Genomic DNA, 15,755 nt, shown 5'->3' with positions numbered 1-15,755 from the left:
CTCAAAAATAAATAAACATTAAAAAAAATTTTTTTAAAGTGTTGTTAGTGTCATAGGAGAAGTAGAAGAAGCAACAATTAACTTCCAGTTACGAAATCTTGAATGGAAACATATAATGGTCAGTACACTGAGATATTCCAGTTTTGTCTGTATGTTTTTGAATATTCTGTAGTTTTTGGATTTTCCCAGTGTTCTGTTAGTGGAAACACTGTACATCCAGGAATTCAGAATTCTGACATAAGGATGCATGAGAAGAAAAGGTTCATGTGAATAGTGTTGATGATTCAGGTCAAGTTTAGGAAATGTGTAAACATGACAATGAATATCAAAGTAAAGTATCTTCCTAAGTTTTTTTTTTTTTTTTTTTTTAAACTAAGCTTTGTTTTCTTGCAGTGTTCATAGTTGGGATCATGTTACTCAGGGCCTGGTAGAACTTGGCTTCATTTTAATGGATTCATATGGGCCAAAGAAGATTCTTGATGGAAAAGCTATTGAAACCAGCTCATGTCTTTCTAAAAAACCAACCCAGCATGCTTGTAAACTGGGAGCTGATATCCTGTTGGAAACTTTTAAGGTGAGACCCTAGTTTGGCAGCCATTTCCTAATTCTGTGAAATTATAAATGGGGCATGGCGTTTGCCTGTATCATTTTCTGTTTGGGAGCTTCTTTGGATGCTCTTATCTTATACAAGAAATCTTTTAGGTCACTGTAGAACATCCACCTTGAAGAATCATGTTTTTTGGTTCACTGTTTTTGAAGAACTCAGAATAGTTCTATTTTTTAATTCATTACCACATGACAATGATCATCTCAATCTTAATTTCTGAAACAGCTTTTAAAAATTCATTTCCTTTCAGCTAAAACAAAAGCTAGATTATGAGGCTAAACAACTTTGCTAATGATTGCTCTACATCATCTTCTTGACATTGAATTGATGTAGCTACACGCCAAAAGTGTCTGTTGGAAATGTTATTTGGGGGCTAATTTAAATGTAAATCTAGGGTTCTGATCCAGAATAATGAAGTGAATGCATACAGTAGTCCTTGAGAGTTGTGTGTTAGATGATATAAATGACCCTTCTTAATAGTAATCTGATTAAAAGAATAAAAGATTTTAATATGTTTTTGTTTTTATGTTTTTTAAAGTTTATTTGAGAGAGAGAGAGACAGCATGAGCACACAGGAGCGGGAGACGGGGAGAGGAAGAGAGAGAATCCCAAGCAGGCTCCACACTGTCAGCATAGAGCCCAGTGCAGGTCTCGAACTCACAAACTGTGAGATCATGACCTGAGCCGAAATCAAAAGTTGGATGCTTAACCAGCCGAGCTACCCGTACACCCCAATATTGTTTTTAAATTAATGTTTTTTAAAACTAGTGAGGTTCCCTTTGGTTTTACACAGATGTTGGCTTTGTCAAGGCATCTATAGAAAATATAATTTACTAATAATCTGTTGTTAGTTTGATGTCTGAAAGAAATTAGTCTGTCCCTGGAAGTAATCAAGTTCATGTAAGAATTTGAATGAAAATTGAAAACAGTTCTTTTTTAAGGTGACTACTGTCCTTCCAGAAACCGAGGAAGGGTTTGGTGAAGATTTTTGAGATTTCCAGAAATTTTCATGGGCTTTTAAATTTTAAAATAAGTCATGCATACTGTCAGAAATATGGGTATTAGCATGTAATGGATACCTAAGTAGAATTAGTTCTCTTTGATGCTGAACCGAACACGTGGCAATACTTTCATGTGAGCTCTCTTTTAGGTTAATAAACATGGTAGTTTGCCCTGCTAATGAGTCACCTGAGCACAGAGTGAGGCTAGAATTGAGTGATCCTATCTTTCCAGATGATTGACAGTATATCTGTCTTTGAAATAAGTCATGGGGTGCCTGGGTGGCTCAGTCGGTTAAGCATCCGACTTCAGTTCAGGTCATGGTATCAACAGTTCATGAGTTCGAGTCCCTTGTCAGGCTCTGTGCTGGCAGCTCACAGCCTCGAGCCTGCTTTGGGTTCTGTCTCTTCCTCTCTCTGCCCCTCCCCCAGTCACGCTCCGTCTCTCTGTCTCTCTCTCTCATAAATAAACAGTTTTGAAATAAAGTCATGTTATACTTCTATCCAGACTGTTTTTCATACTGCCTAACATGAATTGATACAACTGTAAGCTGGAGGTCACCATGGAATATTTTATTGCCTGTTCTTTTTAGATCCATGAGATGATCAGACAAGAAATTCTCGAGCAAGTCTTCAACAGGGTTGTGACCAGAGCATCCTGTCCCATCAGTCATTTCTTAGGTATTGAGCTGTGAGAAGGTGGATAAAGTTCTAGGGAATATATTCATGTAAATGTCAATACTGTTTTGGTCCTGGAAAAAAAAGTTTTTAAAGCTACAGTAGTTCAATGCAGTATCTTTGATTATGATGCGAGTGAGACATAAATCCTTCTATGTTGTTGTGATTATCAAGAAGGAAAAGGAGGGGCGCCTGGGTGGCTCAGTCGGTTAAGCGGCCGACTTCGGCTCAGGTCATGATCTCGCGGTCCTTGAGTTTGAGCCCCGCGTCAGGCTCTGTGCTGACAGCTCAGAGCCTGGAGCCTGTTTCAGATTCTGTGTCTCCCTCTCTCTGACCCTCCCCCGTTCATGCTCTGTCTCTCTCTGTCTCAAAAATAAATAAACGTTAAAAAAAAAAAAAAGGAGGGGCGCCTGGGTGGCGCAGTCGGTTAAGCGTCCGACTTCAGCCAGGTCACGATCTCGCGGTCCGTGAGTTCGAGCCCCGCGTCAGGCTCTGGGCTGATGGCTCGGAGCCTGGAGCCTGTTTCCGATTCTGTGTCTCCCTCTCTCTCTGCCCCTCCCCCGTTCATGCTCTGTCTCTCTCTGTCCCAAAAATAAAAATAAAAAATGTTGAAAAAAAAAAAAAAAAAAAAAGGAAAAGGAGCACTGGGGCACCTGGGTGGCTCAATCGGTTGAGTGTCCGACTTCAGCTCAGGTCATGATCTCCTGGTTCATGAGTTCAGGTCCCACATCGGGCTTGCTGCTGTCAGTGCAGAGCCCCTCTTTGGATCCTCTGTCTCCTTCTCTCTCTGCCCCTCCCCCATTCATGCTCTCTGCCTGAAAAATAAACTTTTTTTTTTTTTCCAAAAAGAAGGAAAGGAGCATATAACTAATGAGTGAAACTTGTCTTACGTTAACTCTGCCTTTTGTTTTACTACTTCTCCAATGATTGCTGTCCTGCTGCAACTCATTGACCTCCCATTCTGCTAACCCTTGACATTCTGGCTTCAGTACTCCTCTCTTTGTATTTTGTTTGTTTGTTTTAATTTTAGAGTGGGAGAGAGGAACAGAGGTGGGGGGAGAGAGAGAATTTCAAACAAGCTCCATGCTCAGCACGGAGCCCAGTGCCAGGCTTGCTCCACCCCCCTGGGATCATGACCTGAGCCAAAATCCAGAGCTGGACACTAACCTAATACATATCTTCTAATCCCAAATCTGCTGGTCTTTTCTTAGCCACCGACTTTCCTAATTTCTCTATCAGTACAACTCATTTCTCTATCATTACAACTCCCTGAAACTTTTCTTAGATAGGTTCTCTGATAACTAATAGTTTGCTTCTTATCCTGCATGTGATCAGTTCTTCTCTTCCTCCTCTCGTGATTCCTTTTCGTCTACCCTGAAGGGTCAAGATTCTCCAAAGTTCAGTACTTGACACTGTTCTACTCTTTTTCTTTCTTTACAGCTTTATTGAAGTATAATTGAAGTACCATAATCTGTGCATACTTAAGGTATACAGTTTGATGACTTATGACGTGTGCACCTGTGAAACAACACAGTGATCACCCACAGAAGTTTCCTGGTGTCCCTTTGTAATTCTTTCCTCCATCTCACTCTTCCTCCCCACCTCCTGTCTCCAGTCTAGTCTGCTTTCTGTCTATAAATTGAATGCCATTTTTGAGTCTTATGTAAATGGAATCCTTCTGTATGCACTCCTTTTTTTGCCTGGCTTCTTTCATTGAGCATAATTCTTGTGAGAGTTTTCCATATTTGTTGCATGTATCAGTAGTTGGTCCCTTTTTATTGTTAGTAGTACTACCTGGTGTGAATATAACCTCATTTTGTTTATTCGCTCACCTGTGGACAGGTTATATAGGTTTTTCCCAGTTTGGGTCTGTTACAAATAAAGCTGCTGTAAGCATTCATTGTAAGTCTTTTTGAGGAAATATGCTTTTGTTTTTCTTGGGAAGATAACCTGGTAGTGGAATGGGTGCATCATATGGGAGATCTATGTTTAATAGTTTAAGAAACTGCCAGACTGTTTCCCAAAGTGGTTGTACCATTTTACATTCCTGCCAGCAGTGTTGCTGGTTGCTCACATTGTGACCAACACTTGGTATGGTTACTTTTTTTTAGTCATTGATAGGTGCTTGATAGTATCTCATTGTGGTTTTCATGTGTATTTCCCCAGAGCCCAGTGATACTGAACATGTGCCTTTTTTGTATGTTCGAATCTTTTGTCTGATTTTTAAAATTGAGTTGTTTGCTGCCTTGTTACTGAGTTGTAAAAGTCTTCATGTAATCTGAATATAAGTCCTTTGTCCGATACGTGTTTTGCAAATACTTTCTCCTAGTCTGTGGTTTTACTTAATTTTTTTAACAGTGTTGTTTGAAGAGTTTTATCAATTATCAATGTATCAGTTTCTTTTTATAATTCCTGCTTTTTGTGTCATGTATTAAAGAATCTTTGCCAAACCCAAGATCATAGGTTCACTATGATTTTTCCTATATGATCTACTAGAAGCTGTATAGTTTTAGCTTTTTACACTTTAATCTGTGATCCATTTTTGTTAAATCCTATATGGTGTGAGTTCATTCCCCACCCCACCCCCGCTTTGGCTATCCATTTGATCCAGCACATTTTTAAAAAAAATTTTTTAGTGTTTTTTCATTTTCTGAGAGAGAGCGAGCGAGCAGGGGAGGGGCAGAGAGAGAGGGGGAGACACAGAATCCGAAGCAGTCTCCACGGCCTGGAGCCTGATGTGGGGCTTGAACTCACAAACCATGAGATCATGACCTGAGCTGTAGTCAAACGTTAACTGACTGAGCCACCCAGGCGCCCCTGATCCAGCACATTTTTAAAAAAAGATTATCTTTTCTAGAGCACCTGGGTGACTCAGTTTGTTAAGCATCTGACTCTTGGTTTTGGCTCAGGTCATGATCTTGAAGTTCGTGAACTCCGCTGACAGTGCAGAGCCTGCTTGGGATATTCTCTGTCTCCCTCTCTCTCTCTCTGCCCCTCTCCTGTTTGTGCTCTTGCTCTCGTGCTGTCTCTAAATAAATTTTTTAAAAAATAAAAGATTATTTTTTTCATTAAATTAGCATGCTATCTTTGTTGAAATCAACTAGCCATATACATGTGGGTCTATTTTAGGAATCTTCTGTTCCAGTGATCTGTTATTGTCTTGATTGCTGTACCTTTGTAATAAGTTTTAAAATCAAATAGTGTAAATCCTTCAACTTTGCTCTTTTTCAAAATAGTCTCAGCTACTATAAGTCCTTTGCATTTCCAAATAAGTTTTAGAATTAGTTTGTCAATTTTTATAAAGAACTTGTTCAGGTTTTGATTGAGATTGCCTTAAATAATGGATCAATTTAGGAGACATCATCTTAACAATACTGAGTCTTCTAACCCCTGAACATAGTATAGCTCTCCATGTATTTAGGTCTTTAATTTCTTCTAGCAGTGCTCTCTAGATTTCAGTGTGAATCTTGCATATCTTTTGTCAGATTTATCCCTAAGTATTTCATATTTTTATTGCTGTTGTACATGATATTTTTAAAAATGTCTATTTGTGATTAATTGCTAGCGTGTAGAAATAGTTGCCTTTTTATATTGATATTGTATCTTGCAACCTTGTTAAACCTTATTCTAATTGCTTTTTGGCAATTCCTTAGAATATTCTAATTTTTTTTTTTTCCAACTTTTTTTTTTTTTTTTTTTTTAATTTTTGGGACAGAGAGAGACATAGCATGAACGGGGGAGGGGCAGAGAGAGAGGGAGACACAGAATAGGAAACAGGCTCCAGGCTCTGAGCCATCAGCCCAGAGCCTGACGCGGGGCTCGAACTCACGGACCGCGAGATCGTGACCTGGCTGAAGTCGGACGCTTAACCGACTGCGCCACCCAGGCGCCCCTAGAATATTCTAAATAGAAATCATGTCACCTGCAAATCAAGACATTCCTGATATATTTGCATCTTTTTTCCTTCACTGGTTGAACTTAGGGGCTTGTCAGTTTTACTAATCTTTCAAAGAATGAGCTTCTGGTGTGAATTCTCTCCATTGTTTCCAATTTCACTGATATCTGCTTCTTATTTCTTAGCTTTTGCTTGCTTTGGGTTCATTTTGGTCTTGTAAGTGGTTGAAAAAATCAAAAGAATAATATGTCCTCTGAAAAAGTTAGTATTCAGAGTACATAGAGTATTACTGGAATATAGCCACACTCAGTCATTTACATGTTGCCTATCTTGCTTTTACACTATACCAGCAGAGTTGAACAGTTGTCATTTAAACCATGGCTTATAAAACCTAAAATGGTTACTGTCTGGCCCTTTACAGAAAGAGTGTCAACTTGTGGCCTATTACATTTACCTGGAGGTTTACATTGCTTTTTCTTCCTGGTGCTCCAAGTTTCCTTTCGTTTGTGTGAAAGGTTTTAACTGCAATTTCTTTAATAAAACAGGGCTGTTCGGGTTATCTCAGTCTTCTGGGCAAACATTTGTAGTTTATGTTTTTCAAGGAATTTGGCCATTTCACCTGAGTTACCAAGTTTATTGCCATGAAGTTGTTGAGAATATCCTTTTCATGACTCTAGGTTCTATATTAATGTCCCCTTTCTTATTCGTGATAGCTGTGATGTGCGTTGTCTTTTTTCTTATCACTGAAGCAAGAGATTCATCAGTCTTATTATTAAAAAAAAAAAATTTTTTTTTTAATGTTTATTTATCTTTGAGAGACACAGCACGAGCAGGGGAGGGGCAGAGCGAGAGGGAGACACAGAATCTGAAGCAGGCTCCAGGCTCTGAGCTGTCAGCCCAGAGCTCGATGCGGGGCTTGAACTCACGAACCGTGAGATCATGACCTGAGCCAAAGCCGGATACTTAACCGACTGAGCCACCCAGGCACCCCAAAATTTTATTGATCTCAAAAAAACAGCTTTTAGTTTCACTGAATTTCTCTGTTTTTTGTTTTTAGTTTCATTTATTTCTGCTCTTTTTTGTCTCCTTTTTACTGCTTTGGGTTTAATCTGCGGTTTTTTTTGGCTAGAAGGTTAGGTCACTGGGGCACCTGGGTGCCTTAGTTGGTTGAGCATCCGACTCTGGATTTTGCTTAGGGATCCCAGGGTTGAGCCCCGCATCGGGCTCCACGGTGAGTGTAGAGCCTGCTTAAGATCCTCTTCCCTCTTGCTCTCTCTCTCCTTCTGCCCCTCTCCCCTGCTCACAGTCTTTTTCCTCTCTCTCTTAAAAAAAAAAGAAACAGCTTAGGTCAGTAATTTGAAACGTTTTTAATACGAGCTTTAAACTAAATTTCCATCTAAATATTGCTTTAGCTATATCCCATACATTTTGTTTTTAATTTTCTTCAGTTACAAATACTTTTCAATTTCCCTTGTGATTTGTTCTTTAACCTATGAGTTATTATTATTTTCTTTAACCTATGGGTTATTTATTTTTATTTATTTATTTATTTATTTTTATTTTTATTTTTTTTTCAACATTTTTTATTTATTTTTGGGACAGAGAGAGACAGAGCATGAATGGGGGAGGGGCAGAGAGAGAGGGAGACACAGAATCGGAAACAGGCTCCAGGCTCCGAGCCATCAGCCCAGAGCCTGACGCGGGGCTCGAACTCACGGACCGCGAGATCGTGACCTGGCTGAAGTCGGACGCTTAACCGACTGCGCCACCCAGGCGCCCCAACCTATGGGTTATTTAGAAGTATGTTGTTCAGGGGCGCCTGGGTGGCTCAGTCGGTTAAGCATCCGACTTCGGCTCAGGTCACGATCTCACGGTCCGTGAGTTCGAGCCCCGCGTCAGGCTCTGGGCTGATGGCTCGGAGCCTGGAGCCTGCTTCCGATTCTGTGTCTCCCTCTCTCTCTGCCCCTCCCCCGTTCATGCTCTGTCTCTCTCTGTCCCAAAAATAAATAAACGTTAAAAAAAAAATTAAACCAAAAAAAAAAAAAATGTTCAGCTTTCAAATATTTGGAGGTTTTCCAGATATTTTTCTGTTGTTGATTTCTAATTTGTGGTTATAATACTATCTATGACATGAATTTTTAAATATTAATTAAAGCAATCTCTTCCCCCAATGTGGGGCTCAATTCACAACCCCAAGATCAAGAATTGTATACTTTTTCTCCCAAAAAATAAACATAAAAAAAAAAAAGGCGGGGGTGTGCTTGGGTGGCTCAGTCGGTGAATGTCTGACTCAGCTTAGGTAATGATCTCATGGCTCATGAGTTCAAATCCCACATAGGGTGAGTACAAGACCCACTTTGGGTGAGCCTCACTTCTCTCTCTCCCTCTGCCCCTCCTGGGATATTCCCTCCCTCCCTCTCTCTCTAACTCTCTCTCCCTCTCTCTCTTTCTCTCTCTCTCTCTGCCCTTCACTCACTTGCATCCTCTCTGTCAAAAAAAAAAAAAAAAAAAAGCATGCTCTTCCAACTGAGGTAGCCAGGTACCCCTATGACATGAGTTTTTAAAAGTTTATTGAGACTTAGGCTTGTTTTATTCTCAGAATATGGTTCAGTTTGATAAATGTTCTGTGTGCTATTGAAAAGAAAACATTGGGGCGCCTGGGTGGCTCAGTCAGTTAAGCGTCCGACTTCGGCTCAGGTCATGATCTCGCGGTCCATGGGTTCGAGCCCTGCGTTGGGCTCTGTGCTGACAGCTCAGAGCCTGGAGCCTGTTTCGGATTCTGTGTTTCCCTCTTTCTCTGACCCTCCCCTGTTCATGCTCGCTCTCTCTCTGTCTCAAAAATAAATAAATGTTTAAAAAAAAAAAAAAAAGAAAAGAAAACGTATTCTGTTGTTAGGTGGAGTTTTCCATAACTCAGTTAAGTCAGATGATTCAAGTCTTTTGTATTCTTACATATTTTCTTCTAATTATTCTGTTAACTGTTAAGATGAGTGTTGAATCTCTGACTTTGTAATTATAAATGTGTCAGTTTCTTTTAGTTCTATCAGTTCTTGCTATATGTATTTTAAAACTTTATTATTAGGGGCATACTCGTTTAGGATTGTTATGTCCTCTTAGCTAACTGACCCATTAATCATTATGAAATGACCTTTTTTGTTCCTGGGAGTATTTGCTTTGAAGTCTACTTTGAATTTATTTTTTAATGTTTGTTTATTTTTGAAAAACAGAGTGTGAGCTGGGGAGGGGCAGAGAGAGAGGGAGGCACAGAGCCCGACGAGGGGCTCAAACTCACAAAACGTGAGATCATGATCTGAGCTGACGTTGGATGCTTAACTGACTGAGCTACCCAAGGTGCCCCCTGAAGTCGACTTTGGTATTAATACAACTTCTCTGGTTTTCTTTTGATCTGTGGCAACATTGTATATTTTTTCCATCTTTTTAGTTTTAACTTACTTATGTCTTTATAGTTGGCAAGGGTTTCTTGTAGACCACGTACAAAGGTGTTTTACTTTTTTTTTTTATTTATTTTTGGGACAGAGAGAGACAGAGCATGAACGGGGGAGGGGCAGAGAGAGAGGGAGACACAGAATCGGAAACAGGCTCCAGGCTCCGAGCCATCAGCCCAGAGCCTGACGCGGGGCTCGAACTCACGGACCGCGAGATCGTGACCTGGCTGAAGTCGGACGCTTAACCGACTGCGCCACCCAGGCGCCCCTGTTTTACTTTTTCAATCCTATTTGATAATCATGAACTTTAAATCAGGGCATTCCATTTACATGTAATGTAATTATCATCTGGCTGGTTTCTGTTTTATCCATCTGTTCTTCTTTTTTTTCTGCTGTTCTGCCTTCTTTTGGATTTTTTTTTTTCATGTTTGTTTATTTATTTTGAGAGAGAGAGGGTATGCGAGAAGCAAGAGAGAGAGAATCCCAAGCAGTCTCTGTGCTGTCAGCGTGGAGCCCAATGCAGGCCTCAATCTCATGAACTGTGAGATCATGACCTGAGCTGAAATCAAGAGTCAGATGCTTAACTGAGCCACCCAAGTGCCCTTAGATTGCTTTTTTAAAATTTTGTTAAATTCCATTTTGTCTTGCTCAATTTGATTAGCTCTACCTCTCTTTAAAAATTTTTTTTTTGGGGGGGGGGGTTGCTTTAGGGTTTATGATACTTTAACTTACTATAGTTTACCTTCAAGTATTCTACCTCAACAAATAACTTCCATTTCTAACTTCTGCCCTTGTGACTTTTGTGCTATTCTCATACATTTTACTTCTCTGTTTATTATATCTACATTGTTATGTTTGCTTTAAACAGTCAATTGTGTCTTTCAAGAATTTTTTATTGTATGTTTTAAAAATATTTACTTTTGAGGGGCGCCTGGGTGGCTCAGTCGGTTAAGCGTCCGACTTCGGCTCAGGTCACGATCTCGCGGTCCGTGAGTTCGAGCCCCGTGTCGGGCTCTGGGCAGATGGCTCAGAGCCTGGAGCCTGTTTCCGATTCTGTGTCTCCCTCTCTCTCTGCCCCTCCCCCGTTCATGCTCTGTCTCTCTCTGTCTCAAAAATAAACGTTAAAAAAAAAAAAAAAATTAAAAAAAAAATATTTACTTTTGAGAGAGTGTGCGTGTGCACAAGTAGGGGAGGGGCAGAGGGAGAGGAAGACAGAGAAACCCATGAGAGCTCTGTGCTGATGCAAGGCTTGAACCCACCAACCATGAGATCATGACCCGAGCCCAAATCAAGGGCTGGATGCTTAACTGACTGAGCCACCCAGGTGCCCCAAGAATTTTTTAAAATAAGAAATGTCTTTTACACGTGTGTTTACCATTTCTGGTGCTTTTTCCCTTTGTGTCTAGATTTCTATCCAGTATTATTTTCTGTCCAACTGCCTTTAACTTTCATATACTGCTTAGAATTCAAGGAGCAAATATAGACTCCACTGTTCAGACACTAAGCTTTGTACTCCTACAGGGTGGGGACTTTAGTCTTTGACTGTTGGTAGCCACCTTGAACAGTCAGTCTTCTGTCCAGTGCACCTGCTCAGTGTCTTACACTCCTATCACTCTGGATTGCTGGATTTAGTCTTATTCTTTGTGTTCAGTTTTTGTGTGCTCTTAGAATCAACTTCATTCTATGTAAACCTGTGTCTGCCTCAAAAGACTGGAAATAGAAAAAAAATATTTGCCAAACTCTTCAGAAAAATTTTTTTTTCTATACTACTGATCTGCTGTTGTTGAATTCTTTTCGTGTGTCATAAAAAGTCTTTAATTTAGTGTTAGTTTTTTGAAATATATTTTTACTGGGTATAGAATTCCAAATTGACAGGGTTTTGTTTTTTTCTTTTAGTACTTTAAAGATGTTACTTTACTGTTCTTTTGGCTTTCATCATTTCTAATTAGTTAGCTTTCATTCATATCTTTGTTCCTTTCTATATAATATATATATTTTTCTTTATCAACGGTTTTAAGCAATTTATGTGCTTTAGTGTAGTTTTCTCCATGTTTCTGGTTGGAGTTTGTCAAGCTTCTTGAATCTGTAGGTTTGTGGTTTTCATCAAGTTTGGAACATTTTGAGATACTCTCTCTCTTTTTTTAAATGTTTGTTTATTTTGAGAGAGAGAGAACATAAGTAGGGGAGAGGTAGAGAGAGATGGAGAGAGAGAATCCCAAGCGAGCTCCTTGCTGTCAGCACAGAGCCCGAGGTGGAGCTTGATGTCATGAATTGTGAGATCATGACCAGAGCTGAAATCAGGAGTTGGATGCTCAACCTACTGAGCCACCCAAGCACCCCAAGATACGATTTCTTCAAAAACTTTTCTGTCATCTCCCTCCTACCAGCACACACTCCTCCCACCCCTATACTGCGTTACATATGTAATAGGCTGCTTTACATTGCCTGTATAGCTTACAGATTCTTTTTTAGTCTTTTTTACTGTTTTTAGACAGTTGATATTGCTATAACTTAAAGTTCTCAGATCTTGTGCAGCAATCTAATTTTTCATCTTTAGACATCTGATTTGTATCTTTTTTCATACTTTTGCTCTCCTTAACATGCTTCCCTTACCTTTTTTGAACATATAAATTATATTTATTTTAGTTTTTTTAATATCCTTATTTACTAATCCTATCATTTGTAGCATTTCTGTTTTGTTTTTATTGATTTATTTCTTCCTCATCGTGGGTCATAATTTTCCCACCTCTTGCATGCTTTGTAATTTTTTTTTAATATTTTTTTTTAACATTCATTTTTGAGAGAGACAGAATGTGAGTAGGGGAGGGGCAGAGGGAGAGGGAGACACAGAATCCAAAGCAGGCTCCAGGCTCTGAACTGTCAGCACAGAGCCCAACGTGGGGCTAGAACTCGCAAACTGTGAGATCACCACCTGAATTGAAGTTGGCTGCTTAACTGACTGAGCCACCCAGGAGACCCTGCATGCTTTGTAATTTTTGATTGGATAGTAGACACTATGAATTTTTACATTGTTAATTTCATGGATTTTTTTTTTCTTTCAAATAATTTTGAGCTTTAAATCTTTTGGAAAACATTTAATCATTTGGATGATTATGTTGTGTTAAGCAAGACCAGGTAGCCTTTAATCTCAGGCTAGTTAGGTTTCACAAATGCCTAAGTATAGAACCTTGTATATTATGAGGTGTCTCCACTGTGGTTGTTGTGAATGTGAACTATTATTTGTCTTTTGTGACCTCTGAGAATAGATCTGCCTGCTTCTTGCTGCTGGGTCTTCCCTTGGCTTCTAGTAGCTTCCTCACAATCATGCACCTACCGGAACACAACTGACATACACAGGGGGCTTCTCGCACATCTCCAGGGCCCTCTTCCCGTGTAGCTCTTTCCTTTCTAGAACTCTGCCCTGTGAGTTCTTGCTGCCTTGGCTTTTTGAATTCCCACCTCCATCTCTTTAAATTGAGAAGACCACTGGGCTCGGAGTTTCCCCTCTCTGTGCTGCTGCCTAGGAACTCTCTAGGCGGTAAGATGGAGCAGTTCTAAGGCATACCCCATTTATTTCCCTTCTCTGGGGGACCATGGCCCTGCACTGCTTGTCTAGTGTCTGAAAATTATTAATATAATTTGGCCCTTTTTGTTACTGTTGTTTAAAGTGGGAGGATAAATCTAGTCACTGTTTCTCCACGATGGTAGGAAGCAGAAGTCTGCTCCTCTTTTTACACATTCTTTTCCTTGTACATGTCATACCTCTTTGCATGACTTCATTTATTTTTGTGGGCTTCGGTGGACATGGCTCCTAAATCTTTATGTCAAGACTGTCTTCATTCCTTGGTTCAGTGCCCCCATTCCTGCTGGATATTTCCATTTAGGTTTTTCTTTTTCCTTTTACTTCAAATGCAATACAGTTTCCTTCCAACAAAGTCCCCTTTCAGTTGTTCATATTTCTATTATTTGAAGCTTGACTCTCCAAATTCCAGAAGTTGGAATTCCTTTTCATTAGCTCAAACTTAGTACCTAAGTTCTCTCATTTTTTCTGTTACTTTTGTCTTCATTTTTGTGCCCTTCCTTCCCACCTGTTGCCTAGTTTGCAGCCTTACATCCTTGCATTTAGGCTTTTGCCCTAGGTTCTGATTTCCCTGCTCTCTCCTCTCTGCAGCAAGTCAGCCTGCATATGCCACCACATGGTGTTACTAAAATACCACTCTATCACTCAGAAATCACCAGTACCTTCCTTATAAATTATCAGCTCTTTATCCTGGCCTTTCAAGTCCTTGACAATTTGATCCATCCTGCCTTTTCAGCATTAACTTCACTTATTTATTTTTATGAATTCTTCACCCCCGCTTCACAGGATTTTCCAACCCGTTTTCTGAATATGCCCTATACTTCTTTTTCCTCATACTTTTCCCTTTACATCTAGTAGCCCTTTCTGGTTCTTGGTGCATCTAAATGTCAGCCTTCTTTCAGAACCCAGCTTAAATACTTCTCTTCACTCTTCTAAAGCACACCAACTCATAATAATCTCTTCTTCCTTTGAACTCCTCTTTAGCCTCTCTAATATTTGCTAGGCAATAAAATATGTTTGCGATTATTAGATATTTGATGTTGACCCATTATTTATCTCTTTCATGCTTTCAAAATATGTTTTTCTATGACTCCTAATTAAAATTCTTGAAGAGAGATCATGTTTGTGTGGTTTTGTATATTCCTTATAGGACGATACTATACTTGCACTAATAAGTGTTCGTAGGGGCGCCTGGGTGGCGCAGTTGGTTAAGCGTCCGACTTCAGCCAGGTCACGATCTCGCGGTCTGTGAGTTCGAGCCCCGCGTCAGGCTCTGGGGTGATGGCTCGGAGCCTGGAGCCTGTTTCCGATTCTGTGTCTCCCTCTCTCTCTGCCCCTCCCCCGTTCATGCTCTGTCTCTCTCTGTCCCAAAAATAAATAAAAAACGTTGAAAAAAAAAAATTTGAAAAAAAAAAATAAGTGTTCGTAGCTAGGTTTCTGGCTGGCTCACTCGGTTAAGCGTCTGACTTTTGATTTCATCTCAGGTCATGATCTCACAGTTTGTGAGTTCAAGCCCTGCATCGGGCTCTGTGCTGACAGTGCGAAGACTGCTTGGGATTCTCTCTCCCCCCACTCCTCTCTGCCCCTCTACCACTCGTGCTTGTTCTCTCCCTCTCTCTCTCGCTCAAAACTAAACTTAAGGGGCGCCTGGGTGGCTCAGTCGGTTGAGTGTCCGGCTGCGGCTCAGGTCATGATCTCATGGTTCGTGAGTTCGAGCCCCATGTCGGGCTCAGAGCCTGGAGCCTGCTTCGGATTCTGTGTCTCCCTCTCTCTCTGACCCTCCCCTGTTCATGCTCTGTTTGTCTCTGTCTCAAAAATAAATAAACATTAAAAAAAAAAAAAACTAAAATAAAAGTTCACAGATACTGACTTCAGCTTAGAAATACGAAGATACTGTATGCTACTTGTCTTGACAGTGTAACAGATTTCTTCCCTTCTTTTAGATAGATTTTTATAATCTTAATATTATCACAGAAGAAAGTTTCAGAAGTATATCCTAGTTACACTGACCATAGAAAAAGTATATAGGATCAGTAGAAATTGCTGTTGCAGTATACTTGACAAAAGACACAAAAAACCTTTTATCATTTATTTTCCCATATTTAATTTTCATTTATTTGAAATATCTTTAGTTTTTGAGACAACTCACCATAGATTCTGTTTTTCAGATTTGCTTTCAAATATCATCATGTACGCACCCTTAGTTCTTCAAAGTTGTTCTGCTAAAGTCACAGAAACTTTTGACTATTTATCCTTTCTGCCGCTTCAAACTGTACAAGGGCTGCTGAAGGCAGTGCAGGTAAGTCTTCAGACTCCTAAGGAATTTGGCAAAACTGAGGTTGAACTGCCTAATGGAAGTCTGATGTGATTCTTCATAAATATCAATGTCTGAGAAATCCTGTATTCCTTGATTTTGAAGCATAAAACTGTATTAAAAGTGCATGAGCACCGAGCGAGACTCTGTTTCTAAGCGTACCCCCTTCTTCCTGGCACACTTGTGTCTCCCATGACTCGTTGTCAAGTTAGTGAGATAATTGTAAAGCTCTTAGAA

At 39.9% G+C, this 15,755-nt stretch overlaps 1 protein-coding gene across 5 annotated transcripts in view; it reads left to right on the top strand.

The window, feature by feature from the left end:
* The window catches only part of FANCI (FA complementation group I), a 105,303-nt gene that overhangs the window by 57,918 nt on the left and 31,630 nt on the right, over window positions 1–15,755 (top strand). For all 5 annotated transcript variants that reach the window (XM_058736602.1, XM_058736600.1, XM_058736603.1 and 2 more), the window contains exons 13-15: window positions 394–574; window positions 2,199–2,286; window positions 15,373–15,503. In XM_058736602.1, coding sequence (XP_058592585.1) covers window positions 394–574; window positions 2,199–2,286; window positions 15,373–15,503 — 400 coding nt within the window. The remainder of the gene's footprint in view (window positions 1–393; window positions 575–2,198; window positions 2,287–15,372; window positions 15,504–15,755) is intronic.

Source organism: Neofelis nebulosa, chromosome 7 (assembly GCF_028018385.1).
Source record: "Neofelis nebulosa isolate mNeoNeb1 chromosome 7, mNeoNeb1.pri, whole genome shotgun sequence".
In the NCBI taxonomy this organism is placed as follows: Eukaryota; Metazoa; Chordata; class Mammalia; order Carnivora; family Felidae; genus Neofelis; species Neofelis nebulosa.
Note: the sequence above shows the minus strand (reverse complement) of the source record. Positions and strands in the feature narration are given on the sequence as shown.